At 46.0% G+C, this 21948-nt stretch overlaps 1 protein-coding gene across 1 annotated transcript in view; it reads left to right on the plus strand.

Moving 5' to 3' along the window:
- Nucleotides 1–5450: 5450 nt before the first annotated feature.
- Nucleotides 5451–21948, plus strand: part of LOC140263891 (rho GTPase-activating protein 32-like) — a 30428-nt gene continuing 13930 nt past the window's right edge. Inside the window, exons 1-9 of the mRNA XM_072359204.1 lie at nucleotides 5451–5501; nucleotides 5686–5767; nucleotides 6243–6386; nucleotides 6821–6923; nucleotides 7084–7216; nucleotides 7412–7494; nucleotides 7857–7964; nucleotides 8332–8477; nucleotides 9946–10106. Coding sequence (XP_072215305.1) covers nucleotides 5451–5501; nucleotides 5686–5767; nucleotides 6243–6386; nucleotides 6821–6923; nucleotides 7084–7216; nucleotides 7412–7494; nucleotides 7857–7964; nucleotides 8332–8477; nucleotides 9946–10106 — 1011 coding nt within the window. The remainder of the gene's footprint in view (nucleotides 5502–5685; nucleotides 5768–6242; nucleotides 6387–6820; nucleotides 6924–7083; nucleotides 7217–7411; nucleotides 7495–7856; nucleotides 7965–8331; nucleotides 8478–9945; nucleotides 10107–21948) is intronic.

A 21948-nucleotide genomic window follows, 5' to 3' on the forward strand; every position in this document is an offset into this window, starting at 1 on the left:
GAAGTGAGCGATTTCCGTGCCTATTTCTGATGGTGGCAATGACTTTGGAGGTCACACTTAATTGACGGTGCCTGTTTCCATTCTGACAAAGGCTGTTGTTGCAGCTGACTTCCCGAGGCTGCCATACGTGGTGATGATGCAGCCTTGGGCTTCTGAGTTTGCATGAATCCCACCTTTCCTTTCTCTGTGTCTTGCAGGTCAGCTGGTGCTGGAAGCGGACGGTATCTCAGTAGGAATGAAGGTGAGCGCAGGAGCAGCTGCCGAGGGGAGGACGGAAGCCCATGCTAATGAGCTCTGAAGCATCTATGGGTACGGTACCGAAGGAGGCAGCAGTGATGCTGGAGGGCACGTGGTGAGTGCGTGGACTGGGTGGCACAAACGTGTGCGTGTGCTGAGGAGTTGGGTTGCACACGGGTGCACACAAAGGGATGTTTGTGGTAGGTGTAGGCACGTCCGTGTTCCCAGGGAAGGTCTGCACACGTCTGTGAATGCAAAGGGGGGCACAAGATGCAGCGCGTGCATGGGGGTGTGCAAAGCAGGCAGGGTGGTGCACGGGTGGGCGTGTGCACATGGATAGGGGAAGGCTGGGGTTACAGGTTGACCTGTGCTGAGGTGAGTGGGGGCTCACGGTGTTGCTCAGTGGTAGATTTGTTCACAGTGAGTGCTAACAGGAAACTCGCACGCCCTTTTTGTTTTGGCTGTCTTAGGGCTGTGATCCCTTGCTGCTGGGATGGGGTGTTGGAAGGATGGTGTGCGTGCCGAGCTCCCATCTCTCTTGCAGGAATCAAGTGTAGAGCCAAAGGGATGTTTGGGCCAGGTGACGGCAAGAAGGCTGGCTGTTTGGGATGGTGGCAGCTGATGGAAACAGGTATTCCGTTCAGCTTTTAACAGAAGTCAGGGGTCCTGCAGCAAGAATGACTAGGTTCTCGAATGGCTTCAAACGTGCACACCGAGTACGTCTGTCCTGTGCCGTGCCATCTCTGCTTCTTTTTGATGAAAGCATTTTTACGACCACGTGTTGGGCCTGTTTGCTTGAAGAAGGGGAAATGTTAGGTGCAGTTCTCACCGAGAACTTGTGCTAGGATTTCTGTGTAATTTGAATCCTGAGTGTTATCACAGTTCTCCTATTACTAATAGCTTTCACTAAACCATGTCCCTCAACACAACATCCAGTCATTCCTTGAACACCCCCAGGGTCGGTGACTCTACCACCTCTCTGGGCAGTCCATTCCAGTGCTTGGCCACCCTTTCTGAGAAGTAATATTTCCTAATGTCCAGCCTGAATCTCCTCTGCCACAGCTTGAACCCATTCCCTTTAGTTCTGTCAATAATGACACAAGAGGACAGGCCGTCCCCCAGCTCACTACAACCTCCCTTCAGGAAGTTATAGAGAGCAAGAAGGTCTCCCCTGAGCCATCTCTTGTCCAGGCTGAGCATTCCCAGCTCCTGCAGCCTCTCCTCATATGGCCCCATTGTGCTCTAGAGCCCTCACCAGCTTTGTTGCCCTTCTTTGATCATGTTCCAGAGTCTCAATGTCTTTCTTGCATTGAGGGGTCCAAAACTGGAAACAGAACTTGAGTTGCGGCATCACCAGCGCTGAGTACAGGGGGACGGTCACCTCTCCGCTCCTGCTGGCAGCGCTGTTTTTGGTGCAAAATGTATGTAAGTGCCACCTGTGTGACATCGTTTTTCATGGAATTCTCTGACGGGAGTCCAATGGATTTGAGACCAGACTTGAAGCCTGTGCGCATCACCCAGTAGTTGGAGTGAGAGGATTAGTGCAGGGAACAGGAACCTCTTTGGTGGTTATTAACTCCCACCTTTGTTGGTCCGGAATCTATGTATGTATTTTTCTTGTTTGTTTTTTTTTCATGTAAAGAAGAGAAGACCATTGACGCTGTGAGGTGTCTAGAGCACAAATCTCATGGGGAGCCTCTTATGGAACTGGGATTATTTAGTCTGGAAGAGAGGAGGCACAGGGAGGACCTTATCATTCTGTACGATTACCTGAAGAGAGGTTATGTGGGGGTGGGGGTTGTCCTGCTCTTCTCCCGTGTAACTAGTGACAGGAGTGGAGGGAACGGCCTCAGGTTGTATGAGGGGAGATTCAGCTTGGATGTTAAGAAAACCGTCTCCAAATGGGTGCTCAGACACTGGAGGCATCTGCTGGCTGAGCGCTTTGTTGGGTGAGCATCACACTGCTGGAAATCACGCAGCTGTTGTCTCAGCGAACAGCCCCATCCGTGGGGACTGGTGGCTTTTTCATGTTACCCTTGTGTTTCAAGTCCTACATGCAGTTACTCGTGCTGTTTGAAAGCACCATCTTAGAGGCAGCCTTGATTTCTGCAGCTGCGAGCTTTGTGCCACGAGAGCTCTCCTGCTTCTCCCTGGGATGGGCGAAGGAATGGAAGGCCCAGCAGAAGTCTGGGTAGGTGATATCACTTGCTGTTCCTTTCCCCACCCGTGCCAGGAGAAGCAGGGAATGGGACTGGGGGACGTCCCAGCGGTGGGATCCTGCCTCAGCAGAACTGAATGGCGGTTCCGATCCCCGTAGTTTAACCGGAGTGAATCTGACACTAACGACAGAAATGAGGGACCTGTGGAAAAAAAGCGCATGTGCCACAATTTGTGGTGCAAGGTGTTCTCAGAACTGCTGCTTACAGTGCCCAGAAGGCCTCCTTTTTGACAGGGAGAGGATTAACTCGGTTATTTTAATGAATCTATTTCCTTTCTGCTCATCTTTCATACTCCCTCTCATAAAACTGTCTGTGGATCCTCAAGTAGTATTTCTTGCTAAAGAGAATAGGCGTGCAGCCTGCACTTTCGATTGCGCAAAGGATCTTCTAATCACCTCTGTCTGTGTTTCTTTTAGACCCTGATGTGGAGCAGAGTGGAACACAGACTTGGGTGCATGTTCAGTCAGGAGCAGGGACACGCAATGCTCATCTCAGGTGTCTGGCTGACAAGAAGAGCAGAGAGGTAAGTTTCACAGGGTGGCGTGCCCATTTAATTTTACTTTTCATTCATGATGCATAGAGGCGTTACCCAGACAAAGTGAGCATTTGTCAGCTGGACTTTCTAGAAATGACCTAGGCAGTGAAATGGGTTTGAAGCATCCCAAAGAGCTTTGCAAAAGAATGCTGAGAGTGAATCTGGCACCCTCCTTTGGAAACCTGCGGTGTCTGTCAGCTCTTCAGCTGCGCCCAAACACGTCCCACTGCGCTGCCACACCAGGACGTAATTCCAACCCCACAGTGAGTTCTGGAATGTTGTGGTGCCATATTGGAATCAGATGTGACCACGTGGTCTTGCCTCCCCCGCCTTGTGGGGGGTCATGGTGGACCAGGCTGGTGGCTGTTGGTGATGTCATAAGCGGCTGGCATGAGGGGAGGGGCGGTGCGTTCTGTGTTCCTTTGTGGGCGAGTAGGAGTTCGGAGTGGTTGGTTTTCTTGTTGTTCTTGTGCCTTTAGTGCCTTTGTTTGAGTGTCATCGTGCGCAGCATCCTGTAGGTAAGCTGAGCCAGCGTGGGATGGACGGGTGGGCAGCGAGGTGTTGAGAAGTGCTGGCTGTCGGAGCTCCCAGCACCGTATTGCTTACTCTTGAGCATCAGACGTAATTTTTCCCCACTAGACACGTTCCAAAGGGGGTGTCTGTAAAGGTGGCACCCGTCCCATGCTTCTTCCGTCGTCTTCTGTGCTCAATTGTGGAAGCGTCATCAAGTTTCTGGGCGGACAGGCATCCCATAGCCTGAGACTCAGCATGTCTTGCAGCAAGTGGATGGGACAGTTGTGCTGTGTGCGTTCTGCCATGGCTGTCTTAGCCCTGCTCACTGACCTGCTCTTTCTCTCTCCTCTGCCCACCCTCCGCCCACTGCCTTGGTGCAGCTTTTGCTCTCAGAAGATCTGAGCAGAGTGACCAGGAACTGCTGCAGGTAGCCTGAGGTGATCTTGTTGCCAGGTACGTGCCATGTTTTGTCCCACCTTGTTGTTTTGCATGCCGTGGGTTTCTTCACTGCCCTCCAGCTCAGCCCTCAGAAGGGTGCTGTCTAATGCCCTGCTGTCACACTGTCAGAGAGCTCTGAGCAAATGCATCTGCTGCTCTGTGCCAGAGTCCCCATCTGCTGGCAGAGGGATAGCAACTTGGTACAGTGCTGCCTAAGAGGCTGTCACGTTGGAATAGACTGAAGCAAGGGGTAGTTTCTCAAACACTTGCCTATGCCGCAGGGTATGCAAGGGTAGTTCTGAAGAAGTCTCTGCATACTGTGCTGTGTGAATCGAGATAACAGAAGTGTGTTTCTGCTCTGTTCCAGCTTGTCACACCTGGTGTGATGGGCCTTGAGTGCAGCAAGATCAGCGGTGAGCCTGAGGTGGCAGCGACGGAGGTAGAGTATGAAGCTCTGGCTTGTCTTTGTTCCCTGTGTTGAGCCAGCAGAGGGAGCTGCAGATGTAGTCTCCTGCAGGAAAGAGTGGGCCAAAGGGGGCCAGGCCACCTGTCTGCGCCAGTGCCATTGCTGATTAGTCTGTGTAGAGAGAGATGCATCTTTGCATGGCCTGGCAATCCCACTGCACACCAGGATGGGAAACAACTGTCATGAGACGTGCAGCTCCTTCTGAAGTGCTCCTGATCAGGACGGAGCGCATTTCCTGCAGCTTTCTCTGCAGATGTGCTCCTTCCCTTGAAATCCTCCTGGTTTGTCCTCAGCTCCTGACCACGGCCTGTGCTCTGTTTTGCAGGCTGATAACATGTGGAAGCCGCAGCTGGTGCGTGCGGAGTCCTCTCTCAACGTTCCAGCGATTGCGGCAGCCCATGTTATTAAGCGCTACGTCGCGCAGGGGCCGGATGAAGTCTCCCTGGAGGTAAGCAGTTCCAGGCGTTCCTTGTTGTCATGCGCGGGAGAGTAGTCTAGGGTGTGAACGGCTCAGGAATCTTCTCAGACACCTTCAGAATGTCTGGTGAGGTGAAGCTTGGAAGGTTCCAGCTTAGACTTGTGCTGGGTCGGGAGGAGTTGAGCCATCTCTCCAATATGGTTGGATTGGGCATTTGAACCTTGTGATCAAGCAGATCACAAGCCCAGTATGGGAGCCTGGTCTCTGAGCAACAGCAGACCGGGTGTGAAGTATGCAGATGTGTTCAGAAAGCCCTGCTAACTGATGCCCGTGGTTAAACTGGAGCTCCTGCATAGGCTTTGTCAGAGAGCCTGCTGCTTTTGAGACCTGTTTCCTACTGCTCGGCTGTCTTGTGTATGTTGTGTAACTCTTGTCCCTCCAAGTTCAGTTTTAGAAGGGAAAATGCCTTGTGGGCTGCATTGGTGCAATTGCTGTCAAGCTTTAGGCTATTCAGCGTTGCAGAAGGCGGCAGTTGTTTGAGCTGTGTTTTCCTCGCAGCTGTGCTGAAGCTGGGGTTGACGTTTCAATCTCTTGCAGGTGGGAGACTTGGTGTGCATTATTTCTATGCCACCAAAGGAGCTGAGCCCCTGGTGGAGAGGCAAGCGTGGCTTTGAGGTAGGCAGATGCTTCCAACAGGAGAGCACAACTTCAGTAGAGTCAGGAATCTCAGGTTGGAGCTGCTCTGCCTGAGCAGGATGGCTTCTGGACGCAAACAGTTGCCCTGTGTCGCTGTCAGAGGACCTTCCCTTTGGCTCTGGGCTCGGGCTAATGCCCAGCTGTCTTTTTGTTCTTGTTACAGGTTGGATCTTTCCCTAGTGAGTGCGTGGAACTCATTAGCGGAAAGGTTCCTGAGTCCGTCGCCAATTCATTGCCAAAGCCAGGTACACATGTTACATTTGATACTGCGGGTTAGTAAAATGGGGTCAGAGCGTGGCTTTCAGGGGTTTTGTTAATGCCGGAATTGAGCAAGGTTAGCAAGAGGACTGCACTAAGGTCCATGGGAACACGCAGAGATCTGGCCCAATCCCACCGTGTTTCTTGTTGGGCTTGGGGAAGTCACAGAATCCTCCTGGAATGGCTTGGGATTGGAAGGAGCCTAAAGGATCCTCAGGCTCCAAGGCCCCTGCCTCAGTCCGGGTCACCAGCCTGCGCATTTAGTAGGAGACGAGAGCAGGCTGTCCAGGGCCCCTTCCGACCTGGCCTTGGGCACTTTCAGGGATGGGGAAAATCCGTTCCTGCGTGTCCATGTTGGGAATGTTCTTCCCATTGTTCCGTGCTCTGTCAAATGCGTTACGCTCGGGCTCGTCCAACCGATCCAAGCCTGTAATGAACTGGTTTCTCTGTTTTGTTGCGCAGCGCCGAAGAAACGGGGCAAGCTCCCACCCTTCCTTCGTTCGGTGGTGAAGGCGCGCCCCAGGAGAGCGGAGCAGCTGGAGCCGGAGAAGGAAGGGGTGTTTGGGTGTGACCTGGGGGAGCACCTTCTCTGCTCTGGCCGTGATGGTAAGGAACAGCCCATTGCTGAGATCTTCCTCCGTTGGGCATCTGAAGATGCAAGGGAGATGGTCTAGAGCAATTGATTCAGCCCGAAAACGTAGGAAGGCTTCTGGCCACAGAGAGCATAATGCATCCTTTTCCTAGCTCTTGTGGTGGTGAGATTGGATTCCTCCATTCCCGAGGGAGCTGTGGTGGGACTTGCAGTGTCTGTGGCTTTGCCAGAGTTACTTTCTCCAGGCTGTTGATAGGTCGTGGCGTTTCTGGAAGGCCAAGAACACACTTCTGTGCAGTTTCCTCACAGCTGTCTCTGCCAGCTTTCTCCTCTAAGGAGGAGGCAAGCGGTAGCGCGGCTGGGCTTAGTGGATGGGATGTGAGAAGAGCACAGCCTGAAGCAGGACTTGAGGAAGAAGCTGAGCTAAGCGCTGTCTCTTGTTCTGTAGTCCCCCAGGTCCTGCAGAGCTGCTCTGAATTCATCGAGCAGCATGGCGTGGTGCGTGGGATCTACCGCCTGTCCGGCGTCACGTCCAAGATCCAGCGACTACGGTAAGAGTGCTGCGACTGACAGGGCTGTCAGTAGGGGCACGTGCCATGCTGCGGGCGTTCAGAGGAAGCCCTTCCTTTTCTTGACTGTACTTGGTGTGGCTTTGGACTTGTTTTCGTCTTTCTCAAAGCCCTCTTGGCAATTCTGTGTCCTTCTCTGCAGCCATGAATTTGATTCAGAGCAGGTTCCCGAGCTGAGCGTCCGTGACATTCACAGCGCGAGCTCCGTATGTAAGATGTATTTCAGGGAGCTCCCGAGCCCTCTCGTGCCCGAGCAGCTCTATGACAAGTTCTCGGTAAGCACAGGGCAATGCCCTGAACTGCTTGGCCTTGATGTCACAGGCTGCGTGCCGCGGTGTTCCCCTGATGCCTCTTGGAAGGCATCAAGTCTGCCTCGGTGCTGAGCACCAGCGCGCTGTCCCCACGGTTCGCAAAGCTGTGGCAGCTCTCAAGGCTGACTGGTGTCTGAATGCCTTCCTGCCTTTTTCCAGGACGCTGCTCGTGCTGCTACGGAGGAGGAGCGGTTGCTCAGGATGAAGGACGCCATCCAGCAGCTGCCCGCTCCTCACTACAGGTCAGTGCTGCGCTCGGTCTGCTGAGCTCAGCCCTGCTGCCTTTCAGAGGGCGATGATGCGATTCCAGGTGTTGCCTGACACCTGCAACATCATGCGTCTGCACGCTGAAGCGGCTGAAGGCTGCATCGGGTCAATGGACTGGGTCGGTTCCTTGGCACGGGGGCACGGTTGGTGCAGCCGATGGCTGCGGCTGTGCTTTGCAGGGCTTGGTGCTGCAGTGTGGTGGCACTGGGAACGTTTTATCTACTTCCTATTCAGGGACGGTAGCAATGCCATCAACTAGCATGAAGTGAGGTTTGCTTTGTGCACTGCAGCACGGTTTGCTTTTTGGTGCTGAACATCTGCCCCTCTTGTTTTCCAGGACTTTAGAGTACCTGATGAGGCATCTGGCGTCTCTTGCTGGGAGCAGCTCGGTCACCAACATGGATGCTAAGAATTTAGCAATCGTGTGGGCTCCAAACCTCTTAAGGTAAACTTCTTTTTCTGTTGAAGCACAAAGCTTAGTTCTGCTCTCCAGAAAGAAAGCAGTCCTCCCTTCTTCTTCCTCTAGTGTGCTCTTCTCCTGTAAAAGCTGTCAGAAGTGGCTGGCAGCAGAGGAGGAGCCTGGACTGCTCTCCCCCAGGCCCAGGGGCCCAATTTCTAGATGGCAGTTTCTGCTCTCCTGTTGAGCTGGGTCTGCTGTGTCCTTGATCATCCAGGAGAATTTTGTCAGTGGCATTGCTGCTTGCCCACTGCGGAAGTCTCCAGAGCCCAGCTGGACTGCTTTGGGCTGCAAAACTTCAGGCCTGGGGAAACAGTCTTGGAGGAACGACTTGTAAAATCTGCCTTTTCTTCAGATCCCAGCAGAGCCAGTCTGCCTGCGTCAGCGGAGGAGCTGCCTGCTTAGAAGTGCAGACGCAGGCAGCAGTGGTGGAATTCCTGATCGGCAACACAGACGTCCTCTTCCACACCAAATCCACGTCAGCCGTGGGAGAGGGAGCAGGTGAGCGTCTTCCTCCGTTAGCTTGATCTTGATCCAATCCAGGCCTTCTCTGAGATCTTTCAAGTACGCTTGGGCTCTCAACGGGACAGGAGGCTTCTGGGCTTAGATGAGAATATGGCACCCTGTTGCTGGATCCCGAGAATGTCCGAGGCCAGACTTTACATGGAGAAAACCGTCCCTGCCTTTAGGATGTTTTGAATGGGGGTGAAGCATGATTGAAGTGTGGCAGCAAAGCTTTCTGAGTTCCCAGATCCATTTTCTAGGTTTGTTTTTTTTTATACCTGTTTTGCTGCAGTGCTCAGCTCTTAATGATGACCGTGTCCTTTGCCACGAGCATACCTCTGAGCAGCCGGTTACTTTGAGCTCCTCTTCTTCCAGTGGCTCGAATAAGCAAGTCTGCGAAGAATGCAGAACTGGGATGGCTGTGCTGCTGCTTTCTGATCCTCCCTCTTACCTGTGGTTTTCCCTTGCAGGGCACAGTTCTGTACCTGGGCCCGAGTCTGTGCGGGAGTCTCCTCCTAGCACAAAGCTGCTCACCCTGCAGGAGGCGCAGGCTCTGAGAAGAGGCCAGAGCAGCTCTCCTGCTGTGGCAGAAAGCAGCGACATCGAAGTGGAGAAAGACCCCGCAGCCGTATCAGGGAGATTCCATTCAATCATTGATTTTCCATCTCAAAGGTAAAGAGGATTTCCCTTTCCAGCTCCTATCATCATAGGTCAGGTGGGCTTTCTTGGTTTACTTTTTGTCCATGATATCTCCCTTATGGCTGCACAGTTCCTCATAAAGCAGTTAACGCCTGCCAGCTCCTGTCCTGTCCAGCTGTGGAGCCTTTGCTCACATGCTCTGCATCTTGCTTGACATGGTTGAGAGGAATGTAGCCAGCAGGGCTTGAGGGCCGAGCTGTAGGAATGGAAGCGTCCTCTGCTGTTTGAAACAGAGCGCGTTTCCAAGCTGTGTTTCAGCAGAAAGCAGGCAGTGCCAGGAATGGGCAACTATTGGCAAGGGCTCGGTGTGAGTCTTCCCTCACCCTGCACCACGACTGACAGCATGCTCTGTTTTCTCTCCAGACCAAGTTCTTTGAGAAAGAGGAAGGAATCACCGGCTGTCAGCTGGTGTTCCTGCTTCTGCCTGCGCAGACCATCTTCTGTGGGCAAACGCCAACAGCAGCGCAGTGCCAGGGAGCCCTCACAAGCAGAACTCGTGGTCCTGGCAGGTAAGGGTGCAAATCCAGCTTTCAAAACACTGCTTGTCAGCAACACAGGTAGAATTGATGCTTTCAGTGGGCTTGTACCTGCTTCTGGCATTCAAGCCCGTGCCTGACAGCTGCAGCTGAGCCCTGTTTTCCCAAAGGAGCCTCTCAAGCTGTTTGAAGCCTACTTGACAGGCAGCACCATCACTGTCATCAGGCACTCATCCCTCCAGGGGCAGAGAGAGTTTGACACCAACCCCTGTGTGTCCACTCCTTCCTAGGTGAATCGAGCCCTTGTGGTGAAGCCAGAATAGCCGGGTCAAGTGCTGATGGCTTAGAGAGTGCTTCCATCAATGGACAGCTCATGGGAAGCCCAAGTCGCTGCATGTCCAATGTCAGCCTTGCATGTGACAGCAGCGACGGAGAGAAGGAGGAGATCGTGGTTGAAGCGCTCATTTCTCCCAGCTCTCCTGAAAGGGCTTCCCCGAGCCTGACAGAAACCACAGTCACCAGCCTGGACTGTGGCCCGGTGCCTCTGCAGTGCAGCCCAGCCCAAACACAGCCCGAGTGCTCCGACAGCGACACCTCCAAGCAGGACCAAGGCAGTGTCGCTGAGGAGAAGCCGAGCCTCTTGGAGGGGGACATGGAGTCAGGCTGCACTTCAAATGAAAGCCATGTGAGTGTCAGCAGCGATGGAGAGAAAGAGCTCGACGGTGTTCAGCCAGTCGTTTCTCCCAGCTCTGCTGAAGGGGCTGACGTGAGCCAGCAAGAAAGCACAGACACCAGCCTGGACTGTGCCTTGGTTGAAAGCAGTTAAAAGTTAATGAAGTTAACGAAGGTGCCAGCATTAGGACAGTGGGGCAGAAGAGAACGGCACTGGTATCCCACATGGTCTCTCCAGTGCTGGAGGTGAAAGGGGGACATTGGCTTTCCCCTCAGAGATTTTTAAAGTATCAAGCATTTCGAGTGGAGCAAGATGATGGAGAAACACCAGTAACCAATATTGTAAATCAGCTGCTTTTCTTAGTGGAATTAAAAGGAGAACCTGTGTCTCATGACTGTTTAGAGACTATGGAAGCAGTCTATTCCAGTCACAGAGACTTGAAAGAAGAGCCACTGGAGGATGCAGAAGACGCCTGATACACAGACGAGAGCAGCTTTGTTCAACATGGGAAGTTAAAGATTTGGACTGCTTCAAAATATGCCTTTAGTGCTGTTCATGCACCCATATCAGCAATATGGAAAGAAAGAGGACTGTTGTCAAGCCAAGGGAAAGGTCTTAAACACGCTGAAGAAATAGTCAGACTCCTGGAGGCAGTCCAACAGCTGGAGAAGGTTGCTAAAATGCACTGTTGATGCCAGCAAAGGGGAGACAGTGCTGAAGGAATGGGAAATGCGCTGGCTGACAGAGAAGCAAAGCGAGCGGCAGAGGGTGAGGTGGTGGAGGCTTCCTTGATTCCAGATGGTAACATGCAGGTGGATGGTGAGCCAAAGCACTCAAAAGAGTATTGGAACTTGATAAACAATTTGGAAGGGCAGGTAAAAGAGGAAGGATGGACCTTTCCACCACAAGGGAAAAGAATGATTCCAGCAGCCATATGATGGGCTGTGGTGACTGAAGATAGGAAAACTCACTGGGGAGCAGAAGCATTATATAAATATCTTGTTCAACGAGAGGTCACCCGAAATTGGTATACTGCCATTAGGCAAGTGACCCAGCAAGGTGAAGTTTGTTTACCAAATAATCCTAACACAGGCCACAAAGTTCAGTTAGGGCAAACAGGGAGAGAAATCCAGGACAATAATGGCAGGTAGATTTTTCAGAGCCCCCAAGAAAAGGGGGGTACAGATACATGTTAGTTTTAGCAGATACCTTTTCAGGATGGCCTGAGGCATACCCGTGCCGGACTAACCAGGCCAGGGAAGTAACAAAAGTTTTGTGACAAGAAATAATTCCAAGGTTCTGGGTGCTGGGAACAATCTCTTCAGATTGAGGCCCCCATTTTATTGCTAAAGTGGTTCAACAAGTCAGTACTTTATTGGGAATCAATTGGCAGTTGCATACACCTTACAGGCCACAGTCAAGTGGCCAGGTGGAAAAGAGGAACCATTTATCTAAGCTGCAAATACTAAAAGTTGGCCAGGAGGCTGGGATTCCATGGTTGCAAGCACTGCCTCTGGCACTTGTGAGAATTCGAAGTAAACCCCAACCAAGGAAGGATGAAGCCCATATGAAATTCTCTATGGGCGACCTGTGCGGTGCCTCTGCAGTGCAGCCCAGCCCAAAGACAGCCCGAGTGCCCCGACAGCGGCACCTCCAAGCAGGACCATGGCAGTGTCACTGAGGAGAAGCCGAGCCTCTTGGAGGGGGACTTGGAGTCAGGCCTCCAGACCCAGAGACCAGACAGCAACACGAGCTCTGAGCCACTCTCTCCTCAACAACAGAGGATGAATCCTATCTTTCCCCGGACCTCTCCCGTCCTCCTTTGTCCGATTGAATAAAGGCACTCTGGTGCTCAATCAACGCCTTGACTGTGTTGCGAGTCTTCATTCACAGGGACTGGGATGAATGCAAGAAACAGCAAGGCAGCTCAGCTTGCAACGCTCTGGCTGTGGGGTGCATGCAGCAGAGCTCTGGGTGTGTTCCCGTTTTGCCTGGCTTTGTGATGCCTGCAGCGAGAGCTCTGTTACCGTTTTGTAGGGGAGCAAATAGTCTCTAGCATACTGGATGCTGCTCATGAAAACCCCAAGCTTCCTGGCTGTGGCTTTGTGATGCTTTTCAGGGCCTTTTGATGCTCTCCACTGCCTTGTCTGCTCCCTAACACCTCTGTCCTCCTGCGGTGTCCATTCCCAGCTCCCACCTACGAGCTGGCCCTGCAGATCATCTGCAGCCCTGCCATCATCACGCTGCTGCAGGAGGAGCTCACCCTGACCAACGTCAGGCAGTACTGCCTGCCTCCCTCACTCTCTAGACCAAGTGTAACTCCGCTGTGGTGGAGACAGATGCTTTCTGTCACATCCTCCATCCCCAAAGCCATTTACCAGTAGGCGGCTGTTGCAGAAGAAGAATCAAGCAGCAGAACTTTTTGCTCAGCTACAGCACACAAATGCTACAAAAGCAGAAACAACCCTCAAGCTCTGGGTCTGCGGGTCTGCACAGGCATGCATGGACTGTGTTTGATGGTACCCCCATCCTTGATTTCCCTCCCTGCTTCTTGTCTGATGGCACTGCTGAGCCAGGAACAAGCTGCCCAGCGTGGCAGAGCGTGGTGCAGAGCTGTGCTGGGACCTCCTCCCCTTCCTCTGCTGCAGCTTGGTGTGCAACCTCACCCACTTCTCTGACAGACCTGCTGATCCCACACGTGCCATTGGGATGCTCTGGCGCGGGATGTGCCTCCAACCCAAAGCTCCTTCCCACCTCCCAAGGAAGTGCAAAGCAACCCAAGCATCGCCTGATGTGTCCATGAGTGATGGCAGCCAATCCTCCACTCATAAAGTTTTTATCCCTAGGGTATATGGTGTCCAGGCCTGGCAGGCAGTAAGGGCAGGCTTTATATGCAGGCAAGGCATGTGAGGAAGCCGAGCAACTCACAGCACAGAGGGGCAAGTTCAATAGGTGATTATCAGCCTTAAAGTATAGGGTCATCATCCTCTGCAATATTCTCACTCTTCAAGAACAGAGACCCTAGTCATGGTATCCACCCAACAGATGAGTCTACATGCATCAGAATGGTTGTAGCTACCCAGACTTATCTCTCAGGCCAACATACATCCTTTCATACCTCCAGTTGCACAGAGTGCCTGATCCTTTCACTGTCACTGTGTGGCAAAAGTGAGAATGTCTGTGTGAACAAGCAGTTGAACAATCTACTCAGCATTGTGGTGATGCTACGTGATAAAATGTGTTAAAATAAAATTCAAGGAATCCAAAGAGGAGAAGAAACTGAGGAAAAGCATATTCTGTCATTGCTCAAAGGTAATTGATCATAAAAGAATGGAATGCACAAGTCTGAAGGCAGGCCGTATCCTCCTATTGCCAGTCCAGATATTAGTTGTAAATTACAGATAGAGGTGCAGGATGCTAGCAGAGGAATTCATACTAGTGGCCTGAGATGTGCTGGCAACACTGCAGAACACCTGAAATCTTACGACAATTAGCCATGAACTGCTGAGGCAATAGGAGAATGCAGCAAGGAAACTCAAGGGAAACAGTTCAAAGGAACAAAGGCGTTATCCTCCAAGAGGACAACAAGGCTAGCTATCCAGCTATTGTGCCTCTACACTAGTGCACACAGCTTGGGAAATAAAGAGGAGGAGTTGGAAGCCACCATGCCCCATGAAAACCATAATGTAGTTGTCACTGAAAACCTGTGGGCTGCACATAAGTGTGGCTGTCTATGGCTACAAGCTGCTCAAAAGGCACATTTGAGGGAGGAATGAGGGGAGGAAGCATTGTCCTCTTCATCAGGTAAGGAACAGAGTGTGAATTGCTGTTCCAGAAAAATGGCCGTGAGCAAGCTGAAAGCCTATAGATAGGAGAGACTAAAACAGAGGCAACAAAGTAAACCTCATGATTCTAGTCTAGTAGAGGCTACTCAATCAAGCAGAGCACATCCTGAGTAGGACCACAAAAAAGATCCAACTCCCCTCACCCCCCATGAGAACAGGCTGAGAGAACTGGGACTGTTGAGCCTGGAGAAAGGAAGGCTCCAGGGAGACCTGATCGTGGTCTTTCAGTGTCTAAAAAGAGGACAACTGAGGAAAGTCTTTTTAGGAAGATTGATTGTGATAGAACAGGATGGAACAGTTTCAAACTAAAAGAAGAGAGATTTAGACTTGATACAGGCATATAAATAATATTTAAGTAAGTCTTTAAGTAAGTTGTTTGTTGCTCAGAGAGGTGGTGGATGCTGCAACCTTGCCTAGCCATTGTTGATCCTGTTCATTGCAGGGGAGTTGGACTAGATAACCTCCAAAGGTCCCTTCCAACTCAAACAATTCTGTGATTGTGTGATTTGAAAATTCAGCTACATGTGCAGGAAATCTAGTCTTGTTAAGGACTGTGAGGTCTGAATATCTACATTGTGCCAAGGCTATGGTGTTGTTTCCTGCTGGATTTTAACGGGATTAACAGAAGAGATGCATTTATTTGTTTACTTATTTATTTAGTTTTTATTAAAATAGTTTACAGAGTAGCTGCATTGCTATTTAGAAGCATGAAGCTTTCTTCCTCTTTCATCTGTTCAAGCTAACAACTGTGCTTTTGTGAGAGCTTCCTTGCTGAACACTCTTTTGAAGCAAGAAGAATCTCACCACAGAAGACCTATGGCAGAGAGTGTGCTAAATTTAAGTGTATTAAGAGAGAAGAAAGGTATCAATCTTTGTCACTCTTTAAAACAGCTCTAAAATGCCTTCTGGTACAAAATGAAGCTGCACGATCTTTCACTACAGTAATTCCTTATCATTGCCTTGTTACTTTATCATCATTACTTAGCCAGCCTATAGGTCTTCTTACAAACACTTTGTAGAAAAACACTGTACAAACTGGAAACTAGGTGAGCTGGATGAACCAAGGATTTTTCACTTGTTTGAGAATACAAACAGTGACATCCAGAAAGTCACTCATCCATCTTAAAATAAATTTATAAATTAAATAATCTTCTGAAGGCATCCAGTTAGCTCCACTGGCCACACATAAAAATAGTCTTATATTTGCTGATACCAGACATACAACTTTGATAACTAAATTTAGGTGAGATTTAACATGCCTTAGAGAAACTATGGTAATTCTGCAGAACCTATCCTTTTGTGCTCCCTCTCTCCCCTGCTGTTCTTTTGTTCACTTGTCATTTCTCATTTCCATGTCATGTATCTAAACTTAGACAGTAAGCTTTTTGAAGCAGAAACAAGGCCTGAATATTTGCCTCAATGCTGAATAACCAGCTTAATCTGCAAGTAGGATAGGCAGCTGTAGAATGCCTAAGATACTCAACACAAATTAACCATGTTTGATTAGGGCTTTAATAGAAAATCTACTCCCCTTTTACCAGTATAATTCCATTATGTCCAACGTGATGTACTGAAATTTCTGTTGAAAGTTACATTGTTTTTAACAAAAGAATGGTATGACTGAAAGTGACTGATGATGTTGTTATCCCATAATACCCAATCATCATTGCCAGTATCAGGCCTCAGGCTTTGTGCTGGGTTTGTAGGCACTCACTGCCGGGCTTCACCTGTCTGAATTTGTTTTGATCTACAGCTTTGTTTCACTTAATTTAGTTATAACAGCGAGTTCTCCAATTCTCTTAAGTGATCAGGTGGCTACAGATATTGGGCTTTAATTTTGTCTTTCTGTAGAAGAATGAATATTTTTATGTAGATGACAATACAAACAACACAGAACTCCTAATTCCAGAAACTTATCTCCAATGTGAAGGCATGACCATTTCCGTATTTATTTGGGTTAACTGAAAGAGCTGCTATACCCAAAACTGCAACTCTAACTTAGCTAACCAGAAGTATTAGAACTGCAAATCTCAGAGTATTCAGCAAGTAACACCTAGAACATCTGAAACTTGATCTAAATGCTGTATATTTATGACACTTAAAAATAATATTATTTATTCTTTATTATTTTTACTTTAAGATTCATCAGAATGTAACAATCTCCCCTCGTTTCTGGTAGCATCTGAATCTGAAGGTAAATGCATTTTTTGTATCTAATAATAATTTTATGTCAGCACAGTACATCTAGAAAATACCTTCAAGACATACACTCTGTTGAAAAGTCAAACAAAGAAACAACTCTTCCTTTCTCAGTAAGTTTTTGTTGTTTTCCCCCCATGCTCAGAACTCTTCAGTTATTGAGGCTGCTATTTATCTGATAAGGAGTTATTGCATGTTTATTCATATAAAGAAGGGCTACACAGTTTTCCAAGTCCACCTCCATGCATTGTAATTAGGGCCGGGCTATGTATTTTGGCCCATGATTAGAAGAGGAGTTCAGTTCAGCTTTATAGTCCACAATTGCAACTCTAAAATTAATTGAAACTCTAGCAGAAGTTTACAAACCTTCACCATCTCCTAGCTTCTCAGTTGGGTTAGAAGGACATTGGAAGCTATCTATTTACAAACTTTAGGTATCAGGAAGAACAGCACTGCAAATTTCTGAACCTCTGTGGTATTTAGATTCCAGATAAACTTCAGATAAACACTGAATGCTTATTGGTAAAAAGCACATGTTTCTTCCTCCATAATTATGTGCTTATTTTGTCTCTTAAAATGTCCTCTTGGCATTTCTTGCTGTCAGAGACTGTAGTCAAATAGTTAGACATATTTTGTTAAAGCTCAAAAAGCCAACAGTTTGTTTCCAATCTGACCTTCTATGTAACAACAACAATTGCCAAATAATTCTTGCATCAGGCCTGGACTGTGTTAGAGGTAGTCTTTTAGAAAGACATCGAGGTCACATTGTCACCAGCTCTTCCTGAGGCCCCTTGCTGAGTTTCACATATCTGAGTCCCTAGGACAACAGCAGGGGCTTTGGAAAATTATCAGAGACTGCTTTCAAACCTACATGCTTGCAGTGTGATTATAGCTTCTAAAAACAATGATGCAGACAGCAAGCAAGAGGAATGAATCCACCCTTATTGTCTGAAATTCTTGCAACTGAAATATTAGGTCTTACAGAATGTCTTCATTGAAGAATGAGGGATGTAATTTAGCACATAGCACTCTCAGGAAGGAAAATGACTGAAAACTAATTGTTTTTCCCATTACAGAGAACATCAGTGATTGCATGAGTGTCAGAAAGCATTCCAGACAAACAATATTTGTAATGTGCAGCAATAATAGTAATGATACACTGCATTTATACAATGACATCCATCTCAATGGTTACTAAAATGCTCTAAAATCTTGGTGATCTTCTTTAATATGTCTGACCCAGACCTTGGATATTTGAATAACAAAATACAATTACAGCAAACAAAGAATTGAACAAATCTTCCTAACTTTGCCAACTTGTTCACAAAAACTTGTTCACATGCCAAAGCTCACGTGTTTGTCTTCTATTAGGTATTTCTCCCAGTGTGAATTAATATTCAGTAGCACTTAACATCTGAATTTGTTTAGTTCTACGTTTGTTCCGTTATAGCTACTACTATTTGATTTCTTTAGCTACAACTGTCAGCAGATATTCACAGCATTACTATTACAATATGCACTGATCATTGGTATTATTTTTGCAATTATTATTGTTATTATTCAACTTAGTATTTTAATTCTTCTTACTGCACTGATAATTTTAGAATTATGATTAGTAGCAATATTAAATATTACTGTAATGATAATAATAATGTTCTTTGGAGAAGCATACTTTATTAAAGCATCTTAGCATGCTCTCTTACAATAATGCTTCCTAACAATCCAAGATAAGCATGCCCCTTGTTAAAGAGATGTCCAGATTTGTCAGTGAGTTTTCAAATGTTGGTGACAAGGTGCAGCTATGTTAACAGTTGTTTTTTAATAATGCCAAACACTAATTTAGATTGGGGAGGTAAGAAAAATACTAACTGAATTAATTTATAAGGTGACATGGATCGTTGGTAAGTGAATCAAGGAAGTCAAATATGTTTTTAATCTCACCTAGACTTCACTGTGTAAATGTTCAATATTTAGTCTAGGATGGTCATGTGAGTTCTCTTTTGGCCATGGAGATGCCAGCTTTTAAAAAGATGCTTCAGATATGTGAACTGAAGCATCTCTGAAAGTTTCTTCTTCAGTTGCTACAGACCAGGTGTACATGCATCTCATCTACAGAAGCTTATAGAAGACAATTTGAAACACTTCTCTTGAGCAACTGTGTTAGTATGTGCATGAATTTAACCAAATATGTGTCTTTGTAACTTTTGCCATATTTTTGGTTTGCTATCTGAAGGCAAATTAATAGACAAGTTATGTGTTTCTTGTGCTTCTACGAGATATAGAGTCTCTCACGGGATACCTGAAGTATTGCAGGATTCCCAATTGTAGCTGACAAAGTTGCTAATCAGGGATGAAATATCTAAAGGTTATTGCTGTATTGTTAGCATTCACTTCCCATTTCACCTAAACTCTTAGAGTTGTTGTTTTCCATGCTGTATTTTTTCTTTTGAATTTAAAGTTTTAATAGAGACTTGGATTTGTTATATTTTCAGTGAGATTTCAGATCCAGGACCCCTTTTCCAGATCCTATACCTAATTTTGTTAGGAAACTGCTAAATCCAATTCAAATTTTCAAGTTAGAAATTAAGCCGACCAAGAGCACCAAGTAGCATGAACTGACAACTACTGATAACTCTGCCAGAAAGTCCCGTTTCACTTTTTCCATGTACTTAAATATAACTATTTACAAGATCACAGCAGAAATCAGTTTTATCCACAATGATAGCTCAGAAGTTTAAATGGATTTTGAAATGCGTCTCTATATGTCAATTCAGTCACAGCCCTTCTGCTATGCTTTAGAACAAAACCTGCAAGAAGTAAGATACAAAATGCAAAGTGGGCAAAAGGAGAATAAAGAATTAATTTTTCAGTATGATAGTAGTAAAAAACTGAAAGAAATATCTGGATTTCACCTATAATAACTGAGTTTAAGATGAAAAGGGAGAATAATATTAATAACAATAGTAAAGCCTATTGTTTCTATTGCTAAATGTATATGTATATATATGTGTGTGTATATATATATATATATATATATATATATATATAAACTAAAATAAAAAGCAACCAATCAAGCACAAAATAGATAATCTTTGTTTTACTGTTTAACATTTTTTTTATTCCAAATTTTAGCTAAATTTTAGCTAAATTTGTTATTGTTGCTGCTTAATGTTGAATATTAAATTTACAACTTTTGTTTGTTAAGTGCACTATAGTCTCCTAAAGATCACTGGCAGTGATCTGAATGGAATTAACAAGTGCCTGTACAAATTACATCTTATTTTTCAGCAGATGAATTTTTGCAAGGTTGAATTTTCCGTTATCAAGGTTATCCATCTTTCTGCCTGGGCTATTTGTGAGGGAATTCTTATTCTTCAGGGATTAAAACTTTTCTGATGAAAGGAACATCACCTCTAAACTCTGCTAACATAAGAAAGTTGTGGTCTCAGGTTATCATGATGAACAGATGAGACTGAGATTACAGGACAGAATATGATTAGGAAGAACTCTCTCTGGCTTCACACAACTCAATACTGTCTGAAATTCTCAACTCCATTTCAGAAGAAAATGTGATTTAAAAACAACCAAACAAAAATCCTGCATGTTAATTTGTTGTTGATTTTTTTTTTTTTTTTTTTTTTCCCAGCAAAAATGAATATTTTATGTTACTAATCAATAGACTGCCTTCCTAATACTAAAACTTAAAGTCTGGGGACATATAGGTTAAGTTGGGATTCCCAGACAAATAGTTACCCAATGGGAAGCCTTGAAAAACTAAAAAGCTATCAGAAAACATCAGAGAGAAACAATCACAATTCCTTATATTTGATTTTGTTTGCTGTTCTATTTATGTGTTAAGGAGAAATTGAATTGCTTGGTACTACTGTAATTTTGTCCATTTATCTTTAAAGTACATAATTGCTACAACAAGATAATCTGAAATGTTGATTGTCCAAGGATGCACCAGAGAAATGGGGTGAACCAAGTCTTCCAATTAAAGTAAAAGGAACAAACAAATATACCAAACTAAGATATTTACATAGCCACTGAGTGTGAGTAAACAGGATCCTTGGCTTTCTTTGATGATTAATTTCAATTAGTTAAGTGTGAAATCCAAGTACTGTGAGTTCCATTGAAGTTATGAGTGAAATAGAAAGCAGTGTACTATTTTGTTCTTGTTGTTACTATATTAATGTTCCCTGAAAGGAAATAAGATTGTATGTTTGAAAGTCCACTTAAGTAGAGATTTCTGACATTTATAAAAGGGTGTAGTGACATCTTAATAATTGCAGTATAGCGTACAAAATCTGACAGAAGTAATATTGGCCCACCACATTAATGGATGGAATGCACTCTTAAGACTCGAGCTTAATTGTCAGCCTCTAAACTCAGTGATGGCAGAAGAATTTGGAGAGAATCTGTGAATGGAGATCATAGCCCTGTGCAGAGTTATGTCCAATTGATCAGTTTCATGGAGCTGGTCTCTGACAAAAGTTGTGAAGGAGATTGAGTGACTCCTCACTGAGAGGAATCTCAAAGAAGTTACTGACTACAGGCCTCTCTAATGTCATGACATGAGTATGATTGTCAGATTCATTTATGCTGCCCTCTCATCAAACATTAAAATTTTCCTTCAACCTTTGCTGTAGACAGAATAAAGTAAACTAATCATTTTTAACCATGTCTAATGCAAAGCATGAATTTATGCAAAAAACTGACACGTGAGAAAAATTAGGCATTACACAGCCTGACATTCTTCCTGACTGCTGTTCCCATGGCAAAAGTTGAAACTTGGTCAGATTAGGCAGATATTTTTATATTTTTATATGTCACTACAACTTTGCATAACTAGCAACATAGTAAGAGTATCTGTAGATACTAGTCTTCATGACTGAATAATCATCTATTCCCTACTATGGCTTGGGAATGTAAAGGGGAGTACAAAATTGTGAACAACTAAGAAAAATTATTTTTCTCTTATGTGATATTTTTTTCCTAACAATGCTACTTAAACTCACAACTAATAGAACAGGCCATCTTTTAGTAAAATCTTGATGAAAGTGTATTTCCATTAAAACTGTTCTGCACCATGAATAGTTTCATATAAACATGCAGGATTGTAGACAACTTCAAAAGATAGGAAGATCTTCAACTAAATATATTTGTTTTGACAGAGCAAGAGCTGTTTATTGTTTGACTATGTGAAAAGGCAATGTACTAGCAAATCCAGTGAGGATCCAGTTATAATGAGTTGTTATTTGCTCAAAAAACTTTGGGGAGGATATTAACAGAGAAAAGTGATGTATTCCTTTCTTTAAGAATTTTGTACAGTGGAAAGTAACCTAAAGAGAATAGTATTTGCATTTCCCCCAAATACAATCATAGAATCATAGAATCTTTGGAATTAGAAGGGACCTCTGAAGGTCATCTAGTTCAGCTCCCCTTCAGTGAACAGGGACATCCAGAGCTAGATCAGTCTGCTCAACAGAAAATAAAGTGTATGCCTATTTTTGAATTCATTTTTGGGTTTGTAACTTACATGTAATAGAACTATAGAATCATAGAATGATAGCCCA

The sequence above is a fragment of the Excalfactoria chinensis genome, chromosome Z (assembly GCF_039878825.1).
Source record: "Excalfactoria chinensis isolate bCotChi1 chromosome Z, bCotChi1.hap2, whole genome shotgun sequence".
In the NCBI taxonomy this organism is placed as follows: Eukaryota; Metazoa; Chordata; class Aves; order Galliformes; family Phasianidae; genus Excalfactoria; species Excalfactoria chinensis.